The sequence below is a fragment of the Lepidochelys kempii genome, chromosome 7 (genome assembly GCF_965140265.1).
Source record: "Lepidochelys kempii isolate rLepKem1 chromosome 7, rLepKem1.hap2, whole genome shotgun sequence".
In the NCBI taxonomy this organism is placed as follows: Eukaryota; Metazoa; Chordata; order Testudines; family Cheloniidae; genus Lepidochelys; species Lepidochelys kempii.
Window position 1 is genome coordinate 53,767,473 of NC_133262.1, and position 23,186 is coordinate 53,790,658.

At 40.5% G+C, this 23,186-nt stretch overlaps 1 protein-coding gene across 1 annotated transcript in view; it reads left to right on the forward strand.

Annotated features, from left to right (window-relative positions):
* ANXA7 (annexin A7) overlaps window positions 1–23,186 on the forward strand; it is a 54,948-nt gene that overhangs the window by 20,881 nt on the left and 10,881 nt on the right. The window contains exons 3-8 of the mRNA XM_073352833.1: window positions 2,052–2,280; window positions 3,941–4,048; window positions 6,271–6,314; window positions 13,426–13,528; window positions 13,834–13,928; window positions 21,003–21,116. Of these exons, the coding sequence (XP_073208934.1) occupies window positions 2,052–2,280; window positions 3,941–4,048; window positions 6,271–6,314; window positions 13,426–13,528; window positions 13,834–13,928; window positions 21,003–21,116 (693 nt within the window). The remainder of the gene's footprint in view (window positions 1–2,051; window positions 2,281–3,940; window positions 4,049–6,270; window positions 6,315–13,425; window positions 13,529–13,833; window positions 13,929–21,002; window positions 21,117–23,186) is intronic.

Consider the following 23,186-nt stretch of genomic DNA (forward strand, 5'->3'; position numbering starts at 1 on the left):
GTTTTCTTTACCCACTTGAAGTGTGAAAGATTCATACGAACAGGGGAAACCGTGAAACTGACTATATCCAAAGTGCTGTCAAGATGGACAAATAAAACAAATCTGAAAGAAGTGAAATACCTTTTCTCTACTCTTTCAGTTATAGTAATGTTAGGCATTTACTATAACAGTTTATTATATTATAACACAAAAAGTTTTCAGACAGAAGTGTGATTTTTTTTAAAGTGGATTTTGTCCCTTTAAAATAATAATAAATGGGAAATGGGAAATTCCTGATGACTTATATATGGCATATAAGAAGTTGGACATCAATAACAAAAAAAAAAAAAGAGTGTAAGAGAATGTTTGCAGTAGCATTTCCAACTTTACTGAAGAGTTTTTACCTAGCATTATTGCTAGACACATCACATTTACTCTACAAGTGCATACTAAAAGTCAAATTTAGATTGTGAAAACACTTAGTTTGTAACATGTATTTTGATCAATAAAGATTTTCAGATAAATTTTGAATTTAAGTATCATTAATCATTACACTGATTTCAAAAGTTTTGTCACCATTCTTTAAAGCATAGCCCATGACAGCCTAGGATATGGAGATTATTAGTGCAGCCTTGAGTGTTATATGGTCTTCATTTCCAAAAAGCTTCAAAACAAACTTCAATACAGCAGAAGAGGATCAAAAACTAATCTAGAATCCTGTGGATGGATGAGCTGCACTGGAAAATTTAAGCTAGTTTGAGAACTGTAACATGATGAAAATGATTCATATGCAACAAACTCAAGTACTATGCATACAACACGGCTGCATTTATAATTTTTTCAGGGATTTGCTAATATATTCAGAATGTGTCCTAACAATTCTAGTGGCACCCTTTGTGCAGCTATAGTTAAGGGCTTTATTAGCCTTGTCTGTTAGAAACCTCTATTTTCATGAGCAAAAGTGCTGCACTGGATTCTGAAATGCTAAAGTTTCATCCCAGAAACACACTTGATTTCATTACGTGAATAATTGGAATATCTTAATTAGAGTTTTAATGAAATATTGCAGCTTATTCGTTGGGGATTTATTGCTTTGCTAGGTTTAAAATATTTTAAAATGTGAAATGATTGCTATTCTGCCTAAAATGAGTTGTACTGTTAGTGGTTTTTGGCTAGAAATTTACATTACAATTACTCGTAGGTGAGGTGTGTGGCCTCTGTATTGTCCCAACAGGCCCTGAAGTCAGGAAGTCATACTGACAGTGTTTTCCTAAAAAGAAAAGGAGTACTTGTGACACCTTAGAGACTAACCAATTTATTTGAGCATAAGCTTTCGTGAGCTACAGCTCACTTCATCAATGAAGTGGGTTTTGCTGACTCTCTGAAGTAAATATAAGGCAGGTGGGAATGGCCTTCTGAGCAGGTAGAATCTAATGTGTGAGCTGAGCCGTCCAGAGATAGGAATCTTGGGAGCAGCCAAGCCTGAGAAGGTTTGAATAGAGTTTTGTTGTACTGTTAATTTCTGTTAATAAAACCAAATCCCAGGAAGTGGGTGAGTATGAATTGTACACAATGTGTGGGCTGTGTTTGCAGAGCTGTTTGGGAGTGGCACCTGCCCAGAACTGATTTACAGTGAACCAATTTGATTTATATAGTCATGAACTATAGTTTCAGGAGCTCTTGGATTGCATATTTCTGAGATCTCATGTATGGCTATTAATCCATAGGAACTTTTCCCTCAGAGACCCTAGTCAATTTTGAATGTGCTTGTTTCAAGACCTGTATTTCATTTATTGCTCGTCTTGCTATTAGAGTGTTAACGGTCAGGCTCACACTTGACAAGGCAAATACATTTTGATGTCGCCATATCAGTACTGTTTTTTTTAACCCAGTAACAATAGTTAAAGCAAGTTCATCGGTGCAGATTTTTTAATTTCTCTCCTTTGTTAAGGGTTAAGTCAGGCTTTATTGTTAATTAAGTTGTGCATACTTTGGTACCTAGAGAAAGAGTCTTTATTCCCTTGTCTGCCTCTAGCAGATACACAAATATTCTCTCCATTATCTGTTTTCAGCCTACAGGACAAGAGTCTGTTTATCCACCTGCTGGTCAATACCCCTATCCTGCTGTGCCTGGAGGCTTCCCTCCTGTGGGAGGTGGTGCATATTCTGCAGCGCCACCAAGTGGTGGGTTCCCAGGAGCTGCAGGATACCCTGTATCTGGAGGCTACCCTGGAGCTCCCCAACCTGGGGGGGGCTACCCTGGAGCTCCCCAACCTGGGGGGATGCCATCTTATCCCGGAGGTAATATTCAAGAACACTGTTCACAGGTTAATTCCATCATAATCAGTCCCTGTATTTGGTTCAGAAAATACAAAAAAGTAAGCTTTGTGTAGTGGTTATTGCAGGGGACTGGCACTCAGAGCTTGGTTCTGTGGAGTAGGCAATATTAATATTACAGTAGCACCCAAGGGCCCAGGTGCTGGGCACTATACAGACATGGAAAGAAGTGACCAGTGTCCTGAAGGGTTTACAGTTTAATGATACAAATGGACAAAAGGGTAGGGGATGGGAATACAAACAAATGAGTAGGTTTGTTTTGTTTTTAAGTGGGGTTAGAGGAAGGGAGTAGGAAGAGGAAAGAAGAGGAATAGAGTTTGTCACCAGTCCAGTCACGATCAGCAAGCTGGTTTTTGTTGGCAGCAGGGCAGAGGTGAAACTTTGTGGGAACAGGAGAATAGGGAGGGCAGGTGTGGGGAGGGGGAGAGGGAGAGAGTGAGTGTGAGTGTTTGTGCTCAAAGAGAAAAGGCAGAGGAGAGCTGTGGAGGGAGCCAAAGAGCAACTATTAGAGAGCATGGTTAGGTGAGAACATTCAAAGGGGAAAAATCAGAAAATTAATTGAAGCCAGTTCCTGATAGAAACCAGGTACAATAGAAAACCAAAGTACCGGAAGCACATGAAGGTCTTTCAGCTGTCGGTTCCGGTGGTCTGTCCCTGGAACTGACTCTGAAATGCAGCCTACATAGTAGCTCCAGTATCTCCATTTATGTCACTGACGTGTTGTGTGACCATGGTCAAATTGCTTAATCTCTTTGTGCCTCAGTTTCAGATAATGGGTAAGTAATTATTCTCTTGCTATTGAGTCTTATTTAATTAATAGCTATCAAATGCTTTATGCTCTAATCAAAGGGAGTATATATATATGTATAATATTAGAATATATTTTTTCACAACTTTCATTAGGGAAAGGATTTTAGGGTTGTTGCTGTGGATTCAGAAGTTTTGTTAATTTTGATGGCAAGGCTCTAAACACTGAATGTACGTTATTATTCACGCCTCTTTTCTACTTCAACCCCATTTAAAAAAAATAATTCTCATCTGCACTCGCTGTCAACTTGCATTGTATTCCTAGCACATGTGGTCTGGGTAAACATTTATCATTTCTTGTTTCCTGTTCTGCCTCGCCCCAGAGCCAAACTCTGACATATCAGTTTCTGAATAACAGGCTTCTCAGGAAAGCCCTCTGTCCCCCGTCCCCCCACTAGTGTTATTGCTTCTGTCTGACAATTACCAGAGGTCAAACTGCAAGCTTTATGAAGTAAACATACATGTGTTTTCCCAAGTCTAACATTATTCCAATGGAAAAAAACAAATGTGTTTCTCAATACACTTCACCTAAATAAATCCAACCTGAAAGGTTCACAGACTTATTTCTGAAGGAGATGAAGGTAAATCAGAACTGTTATGATTATATACCACTTTTATTCCAATCCGGTATCTGAACTTACGAGGCATGGTAGTAGCTTTTCAAATCTTTGTATAAATTATTAGGATATTGTTGTTTGTGTCCAAAGATTTTTAGTTTCAGTTGCATTGCACAGCATCCTACTCTGTTTTTATTATAAATCAACTAAAATTAGATGACCAAAAAACTTCTATTTTTGACTTCTTTTTTCCCCTCTAGCTCCTACAGGTCCTGGGTTTGGTGTCCCCCCTAATGGATCTGGCATTGGTGGTTATCCTCAACCTCCATCTCAAAGCTATGTGGGAGGTGGACCAGCACAAATACCAGGTAGGTAATGGGGCTGTGCGTGTGCCTGTGTGTGCGTGTGCCTGTGTGTGCGCATCCTAGTCAGATACCAAAAAAGTCATATACCTAAGAGTTGCACCAAGGAATTCCAGGTTAAGAAACTGCAATTATGCCCACAGCTCCCTCTTTTGTTCCTAGCTATTGCAGTTGGATGCTGTGTCGGTCCTTATGAAGGACAGACAATTCCTGATGATTTCTAAGACCAATGAATGACTGACAGGAGAACTCAAATCTAAATAAATACTACATATATCAGAAAAGGCACACTTCCTGTTGGTGTTTATTTTCATAGAGTGTTTGGGATGCTGTTGTGTCTTGATCCTCAAGGCCATTGATGAATTGTGAAAACCAGAATGCACTAGTGATCAGTGCCTCTATGGAGAGGCTTCTGCATAGCCAAGAGAAATATGTGCAGAGCTCAGCAGTGAGAGTAAATCTCTATACCCACACTGAATTAAGCACTTGGGAGTAGGGGGAAGTATAAAGGAAGGTAAGCTGGTACTTAAAGGCAACCCAGTGAATGCAAATGATGTGCGTCAAGGACATTTTAAGGATTTTCAGTTGCCAGCTAGGCAACTATCTCCTTAAATGCGCTTAAGAGCAGCACTTAGAAGAGACTGAGAATGGGGACAGCTACGAGGGCATCTTAGTTCCTTTAAGAATTGCTTCACTAACTTTAATAGTGGTTAAGCCACTGTTAACACAACACGAGAATGTACGCCTGCCTACATATGAAAAATAAAATACACATGTAGTGTTTGGGTTTCCAATGCTTTCTAATGGAAAACCAGACTACTTTGGTTGTATTTTGCTTTAACAATTGTCAGTGTATCACTATTTATATTTAAGACATTTGTAAGTGATTTACTCTTCACTCTAGTCAGTTTAGTGATTAGAATATCTTTTATACTGAACTGTTGAGCTCCTTTTGAACACAGGTTGTTCCTTAGCTCTGAGTTTCCTGGCTTTTGTCATAGGGAGCAAGGGTTAGAAGGGAGAGAGTTCACTAGCTCCCACAGCACTAGTAAAATTGCTTAGCACTCTTGATGCTTTCTTACCAGCATGTGTACTGGAGCACTCCTGTGGCTTATTGGTATGAAGGGGTGCATCACAGAGACTCCCTGGGGACTGCCACCTGATGTGCTGAAACTACCTCTGAGCCTGTTTTCCCTCCCAGCTTGGGACTTCAGAACCCTGCTTTGTTGAGCCAGATACGCTAGTCTGCTGCAACACAGACCCGGGGTCTTACCCACACCCCCAAAGCTGCAGACTTAACTGAAAATGCTTAAGAGGTGCTCCTGTCTCTAGCACCCAGACACCCAGCTCCCAATGGGATTCAAACCCCAAATAAGTCTGTTTTACTCTGTATAAAGCTTATACAGGGTAAACTCAAATTGTCCACCCTCTATAACACTTCTGTGAAAGAAGATTATTGGAACATCTCTGAGGGTGAGATTTTATAAATAATCAGCTTCTTACTGTATTAGGCTTAGACTTGTTTTGTTTTATTTTGCTTGATAACTTACTTTGCTCTGGCTGTTATTACTTGGAACCACTTAAATCCTACTTTTTATACTAAATAAAATCACTTTTTGCTTATTAATTAACCCAGAGTAAGTAATTAATACCTGGGGAGTAAACAGCTGTGCTTATCTCTCTATCAGTGTTCTAGAGGGTGGACAATTTATGAGTTTACCCTGTATAAGCTTTATACAGAGTAAAACAGATTTATTTGGGGTTTGGATCCCATTGGGAACTGGATGTCTGGGTGCTGGAGACAGGAGCACTTCTTAAGCTGTCTTCAGTTAAGTCTGCAGCTTTGGGGCCTGTGGTTCAGACCCTGGGTCTGTGTTGGAGCAGACTGGCGTATCTGGCTCAACAAGGCAGGGTTCTGGAGGCCCAAACTGTCAGAGAAAACTGACTCAGAGGTAGTCTCAGCACATCAGGTGACAGTCCCAAGGGGGTCTCTGTGACCGAACCCTTCTCAATTGGCTATTGCTAGTCATTCTCGTGGGTTCCACAAGAGCTGCAGTTTGCTGAGTATCATAGGCAACTTCATATGTGAAAACAGAGATTATGTATGCAAAGTTGATAGATGTGTAAAGTGATGCGTTATGCAATAAGATGATACATTATACTATATTAACTCTGTATTAAGAAATAATCTTTTTTTCTTTTTCTTTGTTTTAAAATTTTCCTTTAAGTGGGATACCCTGGTGGACAAGTACCTTCCCCAATGCCTAGTCAGGTATGTATTGTACTACTTTCATAATAAAACTGAGCAGTACATTACAGTTTTCATGGGGAAAATGACAGTTGTGTTTTGGGGATAGTAATGTAAAATACTGCCTCTTTACAATAGTTCTGGGTGGATGGGTGGTGGGCAGAGAAGGGGAGATGTTGGCAGTAATTCTGCAGACAATGTTATAGTCTGTTTGGTAATAGCCCTTTATGTGTTATGCACAACATGATATCAGAAGAACAGCTATGGGAGGATACAGTCCTGTATAGTCAAAGGCATTGAGTGGATAGGAACCATGTAAAGCAGATTCTCTTTGCAATCCTGAGTATTACTATGTTACCAAATACTGCAATATGTGTCTAATTCTATTTTTGAATAGCACATGCTTGACCTTCCCTTTGACTTGGGTATAAAGGTCCAATCTTGGTCAGTGTTGCCACTGACTTCACTGCAATGAGCATTTGAATGAAAGTTTTCAAAATGAATGGCTTCTTTTCATTTCCAGTTATAGACTGTGTCAAAATCAGTTATCACATCAGTTACTTGTAATCAGTTTAACTAATACACCTTTTGGGGAAAGTTTGGCTGGTATGAGAGGTATACATTTGTTATACTATGTCAAACAGTCTTGGAAAAAGGCTAACTTCCCTTCAATGGAAAAACACTTCTTTGTTCATGGTTTTATCATTTTGCACTGCCAATAATACAATATAGCACAGCTGGGCAACTGAAATAATGTATAGTGTTACTATTATACACAATGCAGCGAAGGAAAAAACCTTGTTCAAAAGACAGTCTGAGATAGAGTCCTACAGCATCCACTGCCATAATACCAGGGGCGGGTAAAATGTATTTTGTTGCAGGCAGGATTGGGTGGGCAAAAAAACCCGATTGTGGTAATTTGTGGGAAAACAAAATGCAAGTTTAGCTACATCTGCTGTTTAAGTTGACCTTATTGTCGATCACTTAGTTTGAGCCTCTTCTTAAAATTTATTTCTATCAAAAACCAAGTGCTGTGAGCAGTTTTTCCATTAAGTAATAATCCTGACATATAAATAATTGGAATGGTATGTCTCAAAGTTCTAAAAACGGTACTTAAGCAGTTTAAAAAAATTTCAGTGTTTATTTTAACTTACTTTTTATAGTAATTTAAAAAAATCTACACCTTTTAAGGTAAAACTGTGGTGCAATTTGCTTTGATGTTCTGTATGATAAGCACAACAGTAGTTTGTCATAAATAGAATTTCAGCAATGTAAAGCAAGCTTTTCTTTTTAAAAAAATAAAGGTTTTAATACTTAAATTTACGTGAGGGGTAGAAAGAGATTTGATGCCTATTATAACAGGAGTTAAACAAATCTTTCTTAAACCATGTAAAAAAATACTCTCTCGATATAGATAGATAGATAGTATATTAACCGACCATATGTTTGTTTTAGTAGCATGGGGGAATTGGTCTCTCTTGCAGGATTTGTGGGTGGGAGCAGGATAAAAATGCAAGAAACAATGCGGGAGTGGGTGTGAGTGGATATTGTGGGATGGGACGGGAGTGGGATTAAAAATAATAGTCCCATGCAGGGCTCTAGTCTGGGAATTCAGATAAAATTTCACAGTCTTTTTATCATCCCAGCAATTTGGGTGCAACTTGAAAAGATGAGCATGAAGGGTAGTATTCATCTCCTAAACCTTGTTGTCTTTTAGCGCACAAGTCTGAAATAGGCACCCAAATGAACTCCAAGCCAGATTTTGACAGTAGCTGGCTTTTTGCAGTGGTACTTTTTGTCATTGATTAGTGAGCAAGCCATATCTGCCATCCCGGAGAGATGCCTGACCTTGAAACCAGAAGTGGCTTTTTGCCTTTAGCAAGTGACCACAATCAAACCCATGCTTTAACGCAATTTTAAAAACCTCTTTTCTAGTTCTTCTTATGCATTTGTACCAAGACCAAAGGTGTGCATGGTGTCTCGCAGAACAGATTGTTAGATAAAGTACCCGCCTCGAAGAATTTACAAACTAGATTATAAACATGACACAACAAATGAGAATGAGGATAATGGGGCAGCATGGTTGGACATGGTTACATACATAAGATTATTCAGACAACTGGGCTCTTAGGTTATATGGTAATATTTAAAACAGAAAAACAAAGCATTGGCAATTTAATGACCAGATTTATAATCTGATTGTAAATTCTGCACTATGCTAATATTTAATGAAGCTCTGAACAATAAGATTATAAACGTTCATAGATTTAAGGCCAGAAGAAGAAACCCTTATGGACATCTAGTTTGACGTGTGTAACACTGGGTACAGAATGTCATCCATTAATTCCTGCATCAAGCCAATAGCTTGTGGTAGAGCTAGAACATAATTAGAAAGACGTCCAATATAGATTTAAAGATTTCAAGTTATGGAATGCCACTACATCCCTTGGTAAGTTGTTCCAGTGATTAAGTACCTTCATTTAGAAATTTGCACTTTTGTCTCTCTTTAATTTATCTAGTTTCAGTTTCCCGTCATTGGTTCTTGTTATGCCTTTACTAGAGTAGAGTCCTCTTCTATCAGAATCTTTTCCCCATATAGGTACTTATAGACGGTGATTGAGTCACCTCATAACTTTCTCTTTGAGAAGCTAAATAGCTGGAGCTTTTATTTTTATTGTAAGGCACATTATCCAGACCTCTAATTCTCGTCGCTCTTTTCTGAATCCTTTCCAGGTTTTCAACAGCCTTTGAAAATAAATCAAACAAAAGTATAGGAGTTACATCATAATGAATTTTTAACTGTATGTGAGGCTTTCACTGAGACTTTAGAGTAAACTATCAAATCATACTGACAAGAACAGAATTATTTGGAAAACAACATTTTTTAAAAATCTGATTAATTGAACTTGTGTGCATGAAAAAAACCCACCATAAGACTGGTAGCTGCCTTTTGACACAATAAGTATTTATTCCCAAGTCTGCACATTTTTGTACTGAAACATCTAGATCCTCATTTTGTTAATAGGTAGAGTCAGGGTTCCCTCCCCACTCTGAACTCTAGGGTACCGATGTGGGGACCTGCATGAAAGACCCCCTAAGCTTATTTCTACCAGCTTAGGTTAAAAACTTCCCCAAGGCACAAATTCTTCCTTGTCCTTGGATGGTATCACTGCCACCACCAAGTGAGTTAGACAAAGATTTAGGAAAAGGACCACTTGGAGTTCCTGTTTCCCCAAAATATCCCCCCAACCCCTTCACCCCCTTTCCTGGGGAGGCTTGAGAGTAATCATGGTGAGCACAGACCAGACCCTTGGGTTTTTAGGACACTAAAAACCCAATCAGATTCTTAAAAACAAAACTTTATTATAAAGAAAAAATTAAAAGAAGCACCTTTGTAAAATCAGGATGGAAGGTAATTTTACAGGGTAATAAGATTTAAAATACAGAGGATTCCCCTCTAGGCAAAACTTTAAAGTTACAAAAAACAGGAATAAACCTCCCTCTTAGCACAGAGAAAATTCTCAAGCTAAAATAGAAGATAACCTAACGCATTTCCTTGTGATTACTTACAGTTTGTAATCCTAGATGCTTATTTCAGATATGGCTTTAGGAGATGTGTTTTTCCTGCCCTGGTCCATCCCTGTCCCGGAGAGAACACAAAGAGAGCACAAACAAAAACCTTCCCCCACAGATCTGAAAGTTTCTTCTTCCCTTATTGGTCCTTTTGGTCAGGTACCAACCACGTTATTTGAGCTTCTTAACCCTTTACAGGTAAAGGAGGGATTTTATGCTCTCCTTAGATGTATGTTAATCACAGGTAGATTGGAGCATAATGCAAAGTAAATGATGTAAGCAGCATGGTGTCTCAAAACATACTTTCTAGCAGCATGAGAATAATACATAAAATATTTCTTCATTAATCTGTGCACCAAGGGAGTATGGAAAATAACATGGAACACACTAATTGAAAATACACCCACACTAGAATAGGGAGGACAGTGGAATATAGTTATGCCACGAAAGGTATTGCTTCACAATCGTTTCCCTTTGATTTTTCACTTACCATATAACTCTTACTTTCAGTTTGGAAACTTTTTAAAGATGCTGCAAAATGATGGTTTACTTTGGATACACCCACACTTCAATATTAGACTCAACCAGATGTGTAGATCATTTTTATATATGTGTTTATAGTTTGCGGGTTATAGGCTCTCTGACTTTATTTTTAAGGCCACAGATGTTTGTTTAGATGACATGTTCCTTACACATGCAAACTGGCAACATACTATTCTAACTGCAGATTTTCCAGTACACTGTTTATATAGTTCTATTGAAAGCTCTGCCCAGCAGTTTGTCAACCATTCTATTTTCAGGAATAAAATGTCACTGTAGACTGAAACTTGGAAGAAGGAACAAAACAAACAGGCTCAAGAAGGTTTTTTTGTTATTGAGTTAACAATAAAATCAGTTTTTAAGAAACGGTTATTGAGCAATGAAACCTTAATGTGGATCTAATCACTGCTGGTATTTTGGGAGAAAGAAAGATTAAGGCCAGAAGTACATCAAAGCAAGCACAGAGAATGCAATTCTTGATTCCTCTGTAAAGAGATTATCTTGCATCAAGTCTGGGATAGGGGTGGGACAATTACTGCCCCCAAGCCAGAGGCTAGCTGCAGGGCTGTAGCACTGCTGTCTTGGGGCCAATATTCAGGCCTATGGCCTGGAGGAAGGATCACTGCACCCTGTGCAGGGGTTCCTAGTCACTGGATCCATGTAAGTATAGATCCAGTGGACACTATCCATATCACCAAAATCAGAGCAGGTGTGGAGTGTTCTCTCTTGGCAGGCATAGGATATGGAGACGCCATCTCTCTTCCCCTCTCCACTATGCAGTCATGTCACATGTGTGTTTTTCCACACTCAAACGCCCATTTAGGGGTATTGTGGGGGCAAAGAGGGCCTTTGCCAGCAAGTGAAGTTCACCCATTTTGTTTTAGCTGCTTTACTACATAAGTTTCTAAGGATGCTCAGTTGACTACTGTATACATTAAAAACTGCTTGCTTATTTAAGAGATCTGTGTATGGTAGTTGTGCAGTAGAGACAGTAACAACTAAGCTGGTCTCCTTTGGATTGTTTTTATTACAAGTGCCATATAAGCACATTGCTTAGCAAATCCCACAAACAGATACTGTTTTATAGTAGGGCACTCTTCCATGTAACCAAAACAAATGCCCATGTATATTTTTAGGTAGTGTGCATGCAGGGCTATATATGCTGAGGTTATTCCTTTATAACAGCTAAGGTACATTGGCAGTAATGCCATAGAAGCCCTTGCAGTTTCCTTAGTACTGCATGCAAAATGTAAAGAGCAAATCAATCCTATAGGTGGGCTTGGGTTCTTTACTAGCATGGATCACTAGGTGTCTTAGATTGTTACCCAGCACCATTTACCACAATTAGCCTCTCTTTCAAAGAATACAAAGTTAGTGTATTTTATAGTCAGTATTTTTGAAAGGAGTTGGACATTTTGTCAGAAAGCTTCACACTTTTACATTAAATTGTAATCCAGCACTTTTTCTTCTGTACTGAATTATATATATAACTTTAGGATAAAATTAGCCTATGATGTAGTCTTGCCTACTCTCCATGACTTAGACAGGCTCTGCCCATTTTCATTCAGGGAATTATGAGAAGTAGTTTATATGTGAGATTTTCCACCTGTGATCTAAGGGGATGAGAAAACATTTACATTTTTTCTCTTGCTAGTAGTCTGCAAGAAGCCATGATCTTCCTTTGAGGGGGGCAAATACCTGTGCATTCCCCACCCGTATGAGCATAGTGGTGCAAAGATGCAGTGGAATTGGTGCAATCATTTGTCACGTGTGGGGACTGCACAGCATGGAGCACAGCTCTGTTTGGACTACCAGTGTGCTTTGGGACAGATTAGTGTGGGCCAGGGAAGGACTGGAACGGGGTAGTGGATCCACCATTTTGTGGATTGAATGGTGGTTAATGTGGCCAGAGAAGGGAATCAGTAGCTGCAGCAGACACACCAGGCCTCATCTGGAGTACTGTGTCCAGTTTTGGGCCCCACACTACAAGAAGGATGTGGATAAATTGGAGAGAGTCCAGCGAAGGGCAAGAAAAATGATTAGGGGTCTGGAACACATGACTTATGAGAAGAGGCTGAGGAAACTGGGATTGTTTAGTCTGCAGAAGAGAAGAATGAGGGGGGATTTGATAGCTGCTTTCAACTACCTGAGAGGTGGTTCCAGAGAGGATGGTTCTAGACTATTCTCAGTGGTAGAAGAGGACAGGACAAGGAGTAATGGTCTCAAGTTGCAGTGGGGGAGGTTTAGGTTGGATATTAGGAAAAACTTTTTCACTAGGAGGGTGGTGAAACACTGGAATGCGTTACCTAGGGAGGTGGTAGAATCTCCTTCCTTAGAGGTTTTTAAGGTCAGGCTTGACAAAGCCCTGGCTGGGATGATTTAATTGGGGATTGGTCCTGCTTTGAGCAGGGGGTTGGACTAGATGACCTCCTGAGGTCCCTTCCAACCCTGATATTCTATGATTCAGTGTGCTCTGAGAGGAGGATTCCTTTCTATTAAGCCCCTGCAGAATCCCCAGTGCACAGGTCAGCTACTTAGGCTGAAAGGATCTGCCCTCTAGTAGCTTGCTTTTGGAAAAGCTGTCTATGCAAAAAGGAGAGTCACAGTCGTCTTTAACCCACACAGCAGCTTTCTTCAGTATTCTGCATGTGGTCTGTTTGGAAAGCCCACTGATTTCAGTGAAAGTTCTACATCCAGAATACTCCCTAGAGATCAGCAACATGTATTGGAAAGAACAGTTCTGTCCTAAATGGTCACTGAGTTTGCATCCAGAATACATCCTCAGCAATGCAACTGTGCAAAACAGTGTTAATGTGGCACTAGTGGATCAAGACTGTTAATTGTGATAAAATGCCTTCCTAACTGTTAAGAGGTTGTTCCTCTCCCCAGGAGTGTGTGGTAAAACTTAGACAAGTTCCTTGCGTGTCTCTCTGAAATATTAACTGTAAAGTTTAACACTACATTCAGTTAGTACTTTGCATTATGTAAATTGGCTGGTAATGCATAACTCGTTCACTCTTAGCCTGCAGCAATGACTCAAAGTACTCAGGGCACAATTCAAGCTGCGCCCAACTTCGATGCTGGGAGGGATGCAGAAATACTGCGCAAGGCTATGAAGGGATTTGGTAAGAGAAGATCTGTATTTAGTGATTACTACAGAGTTTGTTTATTAGCCAAAAAGTTAAAGGCATTTTTCTTTTCTTCTAATTGTATAGATCTTGGGTAAAAAAATTTCAGACTCCTAATTCTCAGTCGGTGCTTTTGAAAACTGTACCCTTTAAGCATATATATTGGCCAACATTTTTAATTTTTATATATATGTGTATAAAAATTTGCACTGTATTTGTCAAAACTCTAAAAATTGTAAAAATGAACAGTTTTGGAGGGTTATGTTTAATTTCTTGTAAGAAATTGCCTTTTTATTTCCTAGGAACGGATGAGCAGGCTATCATTAATGTTGTGTCCAATCGCTCCAACGATCAAAGGCAAAAAATCAAGGCAGCTTTCAAGACGATGTATGGCAAGGTATGTTCTTTGGTTACTCTTCTAACCAATAAACAAATCGGCAGTGACACAGCAAACCTGGCGGTCTGTAATGGTATTTTAGTCCCAGGTAGAGTGCACCCAATTTTTGTTTTTAAAATTTCTGTGTACGCTTAGCTACATTCCTTGTCCTACCAGTAGCTCCGGGAACGTCAGTGCAGCCCTGACAATTGGTGGGATTTCTTCAAGCACTGTCTTTCCATGAGCAAGCAATAAGTTTCCTTTATTTGTATGTATTATTTGAAGGGCAGAACATAATGAAATTCAAACTATACCTATGTGGAAGACATCAGAAATACTTTAGCAGGTAATATTAACGTATGGAATGTGATCTTGATTAATTGGAAAGACACTCTGAAACTAATGGAACAAAATTCAGCAAGAATCAGTGTAAAGTGTTCCATGAAAGACAAACTATTTACATGCAGTTAGAGAGACTGGAGTCTAAACCCTAAAGTCCTTACTCAGGCAAAACTGCTACTTAAGTACAAACTTCAAGAATTGACCGTGGAGGATAGCCTACTATAGGTGGTGGTAACATGGAGCAGAATCTGAGTTATACAGGGTAATTTATGGTATAAGCAAACTCTGTAAAACTGTTACACTCAAACCAGTGTTAGATTATGATTGTTTCAACTTTAATATGAGTAAACCAAGTGAAGTAATTCAACTTCACTTGGTTTACTCATAATTAGAGTTAAAACAAACATAGTCTAACACTCTAAGCACCACTGAGTAAGCCTCATTGGACAACTATGGTTAGATTTAGATAACATATTTTAAAAGAAAATTTGAGCTCTGAGGACAGGAAATAAAATAATAAAACATTTAGTTTGTGACTAACCTTTGCACTGGGTCCTGATTATAAGACCAGTCTGATACTATTGTCGTAGTGTACCTTGTCACTGAACAAGTGGTAAATATGCATTATATATAGTAAACTCTGCTCTCTCCATTTTGCACACTCCTGGCAGCTAATTTGTTTGTCATGACCCATCATCTTTGAGTTCCAGGAAACAGGCTGCAAAGTTTTCATATCTGCTTTGGTGGAGTTGGCCTTTTCTGGTGATCAAAAAAGTTTAGACATTTCTTGCCACTTTCTCTGATTTTTGCCCCCCAAAAAGGGAGTGTAGGGCTTTAAATGAGGAATTTTTCAGGAGTCTGCTGAGAACTCACTTAGCTACTGTGCTGCATCACATGACATTTAACTCCATAATATTATTTTAGTGATAGTGTCTCGGGGAAGATGAGAACAAAAGCTTTGGGGGATGGCGGGGAAAAAGAAACCACCCTGGAAATCTTGAAAAGAGTTTAGATCCTAAAAATGGGCAAGCATTGTAACTGCTAAAATATTACCTTTCTCTCAGGAAAATGTAGCCAGAAATATTATTGATTGAAATATGTGTAATTTACAAATAGGGAAAGAATATCCATATTATATCTGTAAAAATGTTCCTTTTAAATTACTTCTGTGCTCTGGCAGTGCCTAGAAACCACAACCAAGACTGAAACCCTGTTGTGCCTAGGTGCTGTGAGTGAGAAACCAAGTGAGAAACTTGCCCCCCAGAGTTGAGACTCTAAAAAAAGTGGGGGAGAAGCTAGCAGTATGGAGAGGACTTTGAAAAGATTAGCTCTCCTGGTGCACGTTGCTGTGCCACTCTGAGAGAAAGGAAGGAGATCTGTCTTCATTTTTGTTACTTGCCCTCAAGTGTGGTGTTGGGGAGTTCCTTAGGTATGGGTTTGTCACATGACTGCTAGGTATCATGCTTTGTCAGCAACAGCATCCCTGTTGATCACAATTTGGAGGCAGGTGTTGCAGCAGAGTAGTCTGAAACAGCTAGGCCTTCATGCATAGAAAACTTTAAAAGACAACATGCCCAGGAAAAGAAAATTGGGTCAGTGCCCCTTTTTTGTCCTTCGATAGATAAAGAAGGCCCAAATTTGTTTTTCCTTAAAATCAAATACGTTTTCTACATGTCTTATGGTTGAGATTAAGATTTTATCTACTCTGTTTTTCCTAAAAAAAATTCTAGGGGCAGTTGGAGAATTAGAATAATTATGACTCATAGCTATCAATGCATGAAACCTAATTAATTCAGCTAGGAGTCCGGTGGCACCTTAAAGACTAACAGATTTATTTGGGCATAAGCTTTCATAAGCTAAAAATCCCACTTCTTCAGATGCAACTGTTAGTCTTTAAGGTGCCACCTGACTCCTCGTTGTTTTTGTGCATACAGACAAACACGGCTACCCCCTCTGATACTAATTAATTCAGGACAGGAAAGTAGTTGTATTCACAAAAAGAAAAGGAGTACTTGTGGCACCTTAGAGACTAACCAATTTATGTGAGCATAAGCATAAGTTGTATTCAGTGTGTTTAAAACTTTGTGCTCTATTAGAAATAGAAGAAAGTATCTTTGTTAAAGATAAAGCACCCTTCAGTTAAGGATTTCATAGAATTATAGAATTTCAGGGTTGGAAGGGACCTCAGGAGGTCATCTAGTCCAACCCCCTGCTCAAAGCAGGACCAATCCCCAGTTTTTGCCCCAGATCCCTAAATGGCTCCCTCAAGGATTGAACTCACAACCCTGGGTTTAGCAGGCCAATGCTCAAACAACTGAGCTAGCTCTTATAACCCTCCCTGGAGATACAGTTAGAATCAGGGAAGGTCAGACATGACATTTCTAAAGATAAGGCAATCAAGGAGTCAAAACAAAAATGATGTTCAGATACAGGACTTCAAGATTTCTTTATACACCAAAAAGAAGCCCAAAAGTGTGCAAACCAATTCCCCATCTACTTCTACGCCCCATTTGTAGGTCTCATAGTTAAAGATTAGCACCAAGACCTTGAAACAGTTCTGATAGTGGGCTAAGATAGAGTATCAGTGCAATGTGCTTGTCTGTCTCTATTAATTAGTGGGATGGACTATGCAATCTTCAACACAGCCTTCACCTTCAGATACAAGGAGACAGCACTGGTTCAGCAGTGACAGGAATCATAGAATCATAGAATATCAGGGTTGGAAGGGACCCCAGAAGGTCATCTAGTCCAACCCCCTGCTCAAAGCAGGACCAATTCCCAGTTAAATAATCCCAGCCAGGGCTTTGTCAAGCCTGACCTTAAAAACCTCTAAGGAAGGAGATTCTACCACCTCCCTAGGTAACGCATTCCAGTGTTTCACCACCCTCTTAGTGAAAAAGTTTTTCCTAATATCCAATCTAAACCTCCCCCACTGCAACTTGAGACCATTACTCCTCGTTCTGTCATCTGCTACCATTGAGAACAGTCTAGAGCCATCCTCTTTGGAACCCCCTTTCAGGTAGTTGAAAGCAGCTATCAAATCCCCCCTCATTCTTCTCTTCTGCAGGCTAAACAATCCCAGCTCCCTCAGCCTCTCCTCATAACTCATGTGTTCCAGTCCCCTAATCATTTTTGTTGCCCTTCGCTGGACTCTCTCCAATTTATCCACATCCTTCTTGAAGTGTGGGGCCCAAAACTGGACACAGTACTCCAGATGAGGCCTCACCAATGTCGAATAGAGGGGAACGATCACGTCCCTCGATCTGCTCGCTATGCCCCTACTTATACATCCCCAAATGCCATTGGCCTTCTTGGCAACAAGGGCACACTGCTGACTCATATCCAGCTTCTCGTCCACTGTCACCCCTAGGTCCTTTTCCGCAGAACTGCTGCCTAGCCATTCGGTCCCTAGTCTGTAGCTGTGCATTGGGTTCTTCCGTCCTAAGTGCAGGACCCTGCACTTATCCTTATTGAACCTCATCAGATTCCTTTTGGCCCAATCTTCCAATTGGTCTAGGTCCTTCTGTATCCTATCCCTCCCCTCCAGCGTATCTACCACTCCTCCCAGTTTAGTATCATCCGCAAATTTGCTGAGAGTGCAATCCACACCATCCTCCAGATCATTTATGAAGATATTGAATAAAACCGGCCCCAGGACCGACCCTTGGGGCACTCCACTTGATACCGGCTGCCAACTAGACATGGAGCCGTTGATCACTACCCGTTGAGCCCGACAATCTAGCCAGCTTTCTACCCACCTTATAGTGCATTCATCCAGCCCATACTTCCTTAACTTGCTGACAAGAATACTATGGGAGACCGTGTCAAAAGCTTTGCTAAAGTCAAGAAACAATACATCCACTGCTTTCCCTTCATCCACAGAACCAGTAATCTCATCATAAAAGGCGATTAGATTAGTCAGGCATGACCTTCCCTTGGTAAATCCATGCTGGCTGTTCCTGATCACTTTCCTCTCATGCAAGTGCTTCAGGATTGATTCTTTGAGGACCTGCTCCATGATTTTTCCAGGGACTGAGGTGAGGCTGACTGGCCTGTAGTTCCCAGGATCTTCCTTCTTCCCTTTTTTAAAGATTGGCACTACATTAGCCTTTTTCCAGTCATCCGGGACTTCCCCGGTTCGCCACGAGTTTTCAAAGATAATGGCCAGTGGCTCTGCAATCACAGCCGCCAATTCCTTCAGCACTCTCGGATGCAACTCGTCCGGCCCCATGGACTTGTGCACGTCCAGCTTTTCTAAATAGTCCCTAAGCGCCTCTATCTCCACAGAGGGCTGGCCATCTTTTCCGCATTTTGTGATGCCCAGCGCAGCAGTCTGAGAGCTGACCTTGTTAGTGAAAACAGAGGCAAAAAAAGCATTGAGTACATTAGCTTTTTCCACATCCTCTGTCACTAGGTTGCCTCCCTCATTCAGTAAGGGGCCCACACATTCTTTGGCTTTCTTCTTGTTGCCAACATACCTGAAGAAACCCTTCTTGTTACTCTTGACATCTCTGGCTAGCTGCAGCTCCAGGTGCGATTTGGCCCTCCTGATAACATTCCTACATGCCCGAGCAATATTTTTATACTCTTCCCTGGTCATATGTCCAACCTTCCACTTCTTGTAAGTCTGTAAGAATTCTACAGACTGACCTACCTGACAGTCTGTAGAATAGCTTATTGTCTGTCTTCTCTAAATGGAAAATCAGCACTCGTTCAGATATATACGGAAGGAAGATAGATGACCGTGCATATTTCAATAACTTACCAGTCATTAAGTGAATTGCTGAGGATGGGTGCTGTAGATGGAACCTGAATAGCTACAGAAAGCAGCTTTTTTGTTTTTATTGAAATACCAGAAGAAAGGTGAATGTTTTAATGTGTATCAAGGATGTTTCACTCATTTGCCAGGAAGCTAACATGCTCTTGAACTTCCCTTTTGCTATAGTAGTTAACCCATTCGTCCTGCCACACCAGAAAACTAGAATGACCATGGTGCTTTCCAGCTGGGAGAGAGCAGTTAGTATATTTTATTAATGTTCCTTCGCTACAATACTGTGTCCCAAAGGGTAAAAACCATGTAGTGGTTGAAATCTAAAATTAGGAGACCTAAGCCGTGAGGTAAGTGGGGCAGTGGGATACTGGGAGAAAACACAAGGAGGAGGGTGCACCAGGGGAGGCCTCCTGATTCATACTGAGAAAGTAGGGCAATCGGCTTGTTATCTTAGGTGCTTGTACACGAACGCAAGAAGCCTGGGAAACAAACAGGAAGAATTGGAAGTCCTTGGACAGTCAAGGAACTATGATGTGATTGGAATAACAGAGACTTGGTGGGGTAACTCACATGACTGGAGCATTGTCATGGATGTGTATAAACTGTTCTGGAGAGCTGGCTATATTTTAAAGAAGCCTTATTGAGGGTGCAGGAACAAACCATCCCGATGTGCAGAAAGAATAGCAAATATGGCAGGCGACCAGCTTGGCTCAACAGAGAAATCTTCAGTGAGTTTAAACACAAAAACGAAGCTTCCAAGAAGTGGAAACTTGGACAGATGACTAGAGAGGAGTATAAAAATATTGCTTGAGCATGCAGGGATGTAATCAGGAAGGCCAAAGCGCAATTGGAGTTGCCGCTAGCAAGGGATGTGAAGGGTAGCAAGAAGGGTTTCTACAGGTATGTTAGCAACAAGAAGGAGGTCAGGGAAAGTGTGGGACCCTTACTGAATGAGAGAGACAACCTAGTGACAGATGATGTGGAAAAAGCTGAAGTACTCAATGCTTTTTTTGCCTTGGTCTTCACAGACAAGGTCAGCTCCCAGACTGCTGCACTGGGCAGCACAGTATGTGGAGGAGGTGAGCAGCCCTCAGTGGTGAAAGAACAGGTTAAGGATTATTTAGAAAAGCTGGAGATGCACAAGTCCATGGGGCCGGATGCAATGCATCTGAGGGTGCTGAGGGAGTTGGCTGATGTGATTGCAGAGCCATTGGCCATTATCTTTGAAAACTCATGTCGATCGGGGGAGTTCCTGGACGATTGGAAAAAGGCAAATATAGTGTCTATCTTTAAAAAAGGGAAGAAGGAGAGAATCCAGGGAACTACAGCCTCACTCAGTCCCTGAAAAATCATGGAGCAGGTCCTCAAGGAATCCATTTTGAAGCACTTAGAGGAGAGGAAGGTGATCAGAACAGTCAATATGAATTCACCAAGGGCAAGTCATGCCTGACCAACCTGACTGCCTTCTGTGATGAGATAACTGGCTCTGTGGATATGGGGAAAGCGGTGGATGTGATATAACTTGACTCGCTATTTTTTGTACATAATCAAAATATAGTTATAGTTAGTTGGCCAAAACCAGAACCTCTAATCCAAACCCCTTTTGAATTTTGTGGGAGGAGGGTTTATGTTTGAATTCTGGATCCAAAATTCAGATGGGTCTATTTTCTGGTTCTCTCAGAAACAGTAGATACCACAACCTTTTCATTAGCTAAAATAATGGAAATCTTGAAAAATCAACTAATCCTGTGAGACTTCTGCCTTTTTGGTCTGAAATCTTGCATAGACTGCTCAGTAGTTTACAGCAGTGTAATAAACAATATTAATGCCTAGAGTGATCATCTGAACCCTAACCCCAGCCTATAACCTCCAGCAAATCTGAACATCTGAATACTGCCTCTTCAACCCCTTCCTAATTACCACACAGTTCGTGTACTACATATTTGTATTGTAACCTCATACTTATTTTTGTAATTGGATAGGATTTAATTAAAGATCTGAAGTCTGAACTAAGTGGAAACATGGAAGAACTGATACTAGCCTTGTTCATGCCACCTACCTATTATGATGCCTGGAGTTTACGTCATGCAATGAAGGTATAATTTTATCATGATTAAAACACTGAATTAGACACCTCCTATGTTATAGGACACAACAGTTTTGCAGTTTTAGTAATTCCTGACTAGTCCCAACTCTTTCAGAGTTTAGAGTCCTTTTTATAACTCTTATAAACAAGGCCAGTAGAAAATCATCGTGGTGGAAACATTTTGAGCCTATGGGTTTTGGAGGAGATTTAAATAACTTTTCTATAAGCATCCAAGTTCCTGTATTTATAGTTTCTAGCCTTCTAAACAGATTACCATTTAGCCTCAGCTGCAGAACAGGAAACTTCCAAGAGGTCATATTAAAGAGCCAAGACCAATTAAAATTTAAGGTGGGAAATCAACTCTTAACTTTCACTGCCGTTAGATCACTTCTCCTGGCTGCACTGTTTGCTAGAACATCAGTTCACATAGTCGGTAAGTCAGGCTACAATTAAAACTCCAGGTCTTTTGATCAGCCCACCATTCTGAAATTTGAAAAAGTCCAAAACTCTTCTCGCTGTAAATAAAGAGCAATTAAAACTATTCTCGTTAATTTGCAGTTGGTATTTTTAAGCCTGTTTCAGGTACTGACCATCTGGCAACACTAGCACCATTGTATTACTATTTTTAGAGTCATGAGTGAATTTCCATGCAAATCCATTATTTTCCTATATGCATGCAAAGACACAGAGTAGCTGTGAGTCAGCACATTTTACATACACACAGAGAACAAAATAAAACTGCATTAAGGGTAACAGAGTATCTTTCTCCAAGTGACTTCCCAAAGCAGGGGTGGCCAACCTGAGCCTGAGAAGGAGCCAGAATTTACCAATGTACATTGCCAAAGAGCCACAGTAATACATCAGCACCCCCCCATCAGCTCCCCACCCCCACTCCCAGCACCTCCTGCCCACCAGTAGCCCTGTCGATCAGTGACTTCCCCTTCCTCCCCGCATAGCAGGCTCAGGGGAGGGGGCAGGAAGGGGTGGAGTGGGGGCAGGGCCTGTGGCAGAGCCAAGGGTTGAGCAGCGAGCACCCCCCGGCACACTGGAAAGTTGGCACCTGCAGCTCCAGCCCCAGAGTCGGTGCCCATACAAGGAGCCGCATATTAACTTCTGAAGAGCTGCATGTGGCTCCGGAGCCACAGGTTGGCCACTGCGTCCCAAAGAATGTTAAAATGCTTTGTCGTGTTGGGGTCAGTGAATTTCATATAATTGTTCAAGTATTTAAGAAATTTTTTTAACTCAAGTGAGCTGGTAGTAACAGTAGTAGTAGTAACAATAATAAAAGTTAATATGTTAATGCTGTTTCCCCTCTAGCTCCACTTCATTGGCTAGCACTTTGTGGGCAGTACTGGAAACTAGTATCATAACCCACATAGCCCAGCAATGAGTGGACAGTGGGCTGGCAGAAATAATTAAGTACATACTGTCTAAGAATGAATGGTAAAAATGTCAGTTGTGTATATATAAAATGTTTTTATACAGATGAGGTTTCAAAAGCTACAAATTTCTACAGAACATGGAGTACGATTCAGTAAGACCTCCTTTAGGGCAGGTGTAGGAGACCTCCTTGACTTACTCTTATTTATACTACAGCAGAACCTGCACACGTTTCAGTTGAGACACCACTGACGCCAACCATTGTGGTAAGCTCCCTAAAAACAATAGGAGATGGCGCCTGCCCTGAAGAGTCTTTATTTATTTATTTTTTTCTAAAGGCAGAGGGATGATAAGGGTAACCGTGACAGGAAGGCCTGGTGCAGCAAAATTTGCTGTATGATTTTTTTTGGTATGTATTAAAAAGGGGCATATTAATGAAGCTCCCACTTATGCCAGATATAGGAGGAGAGGCTAAATTTGGAACAGAGAACTACTTGTAAACTCAGCAAAATAGGATCCAGATACACGTGTTCTGTTTCGAATTCTGCTTTGATAAGACATTACTTTGTTTCAAACTGCGTATTAGAAGGTAATTGTTAGTTTGCAGTATAAAATAAGGTAGTCAAACTGCAGGACAAAAGTAACGGGCTTAATCTGCAGCAAGGGAAGTTTAGGTTAGATATTAAGAAAAACCTTCCAA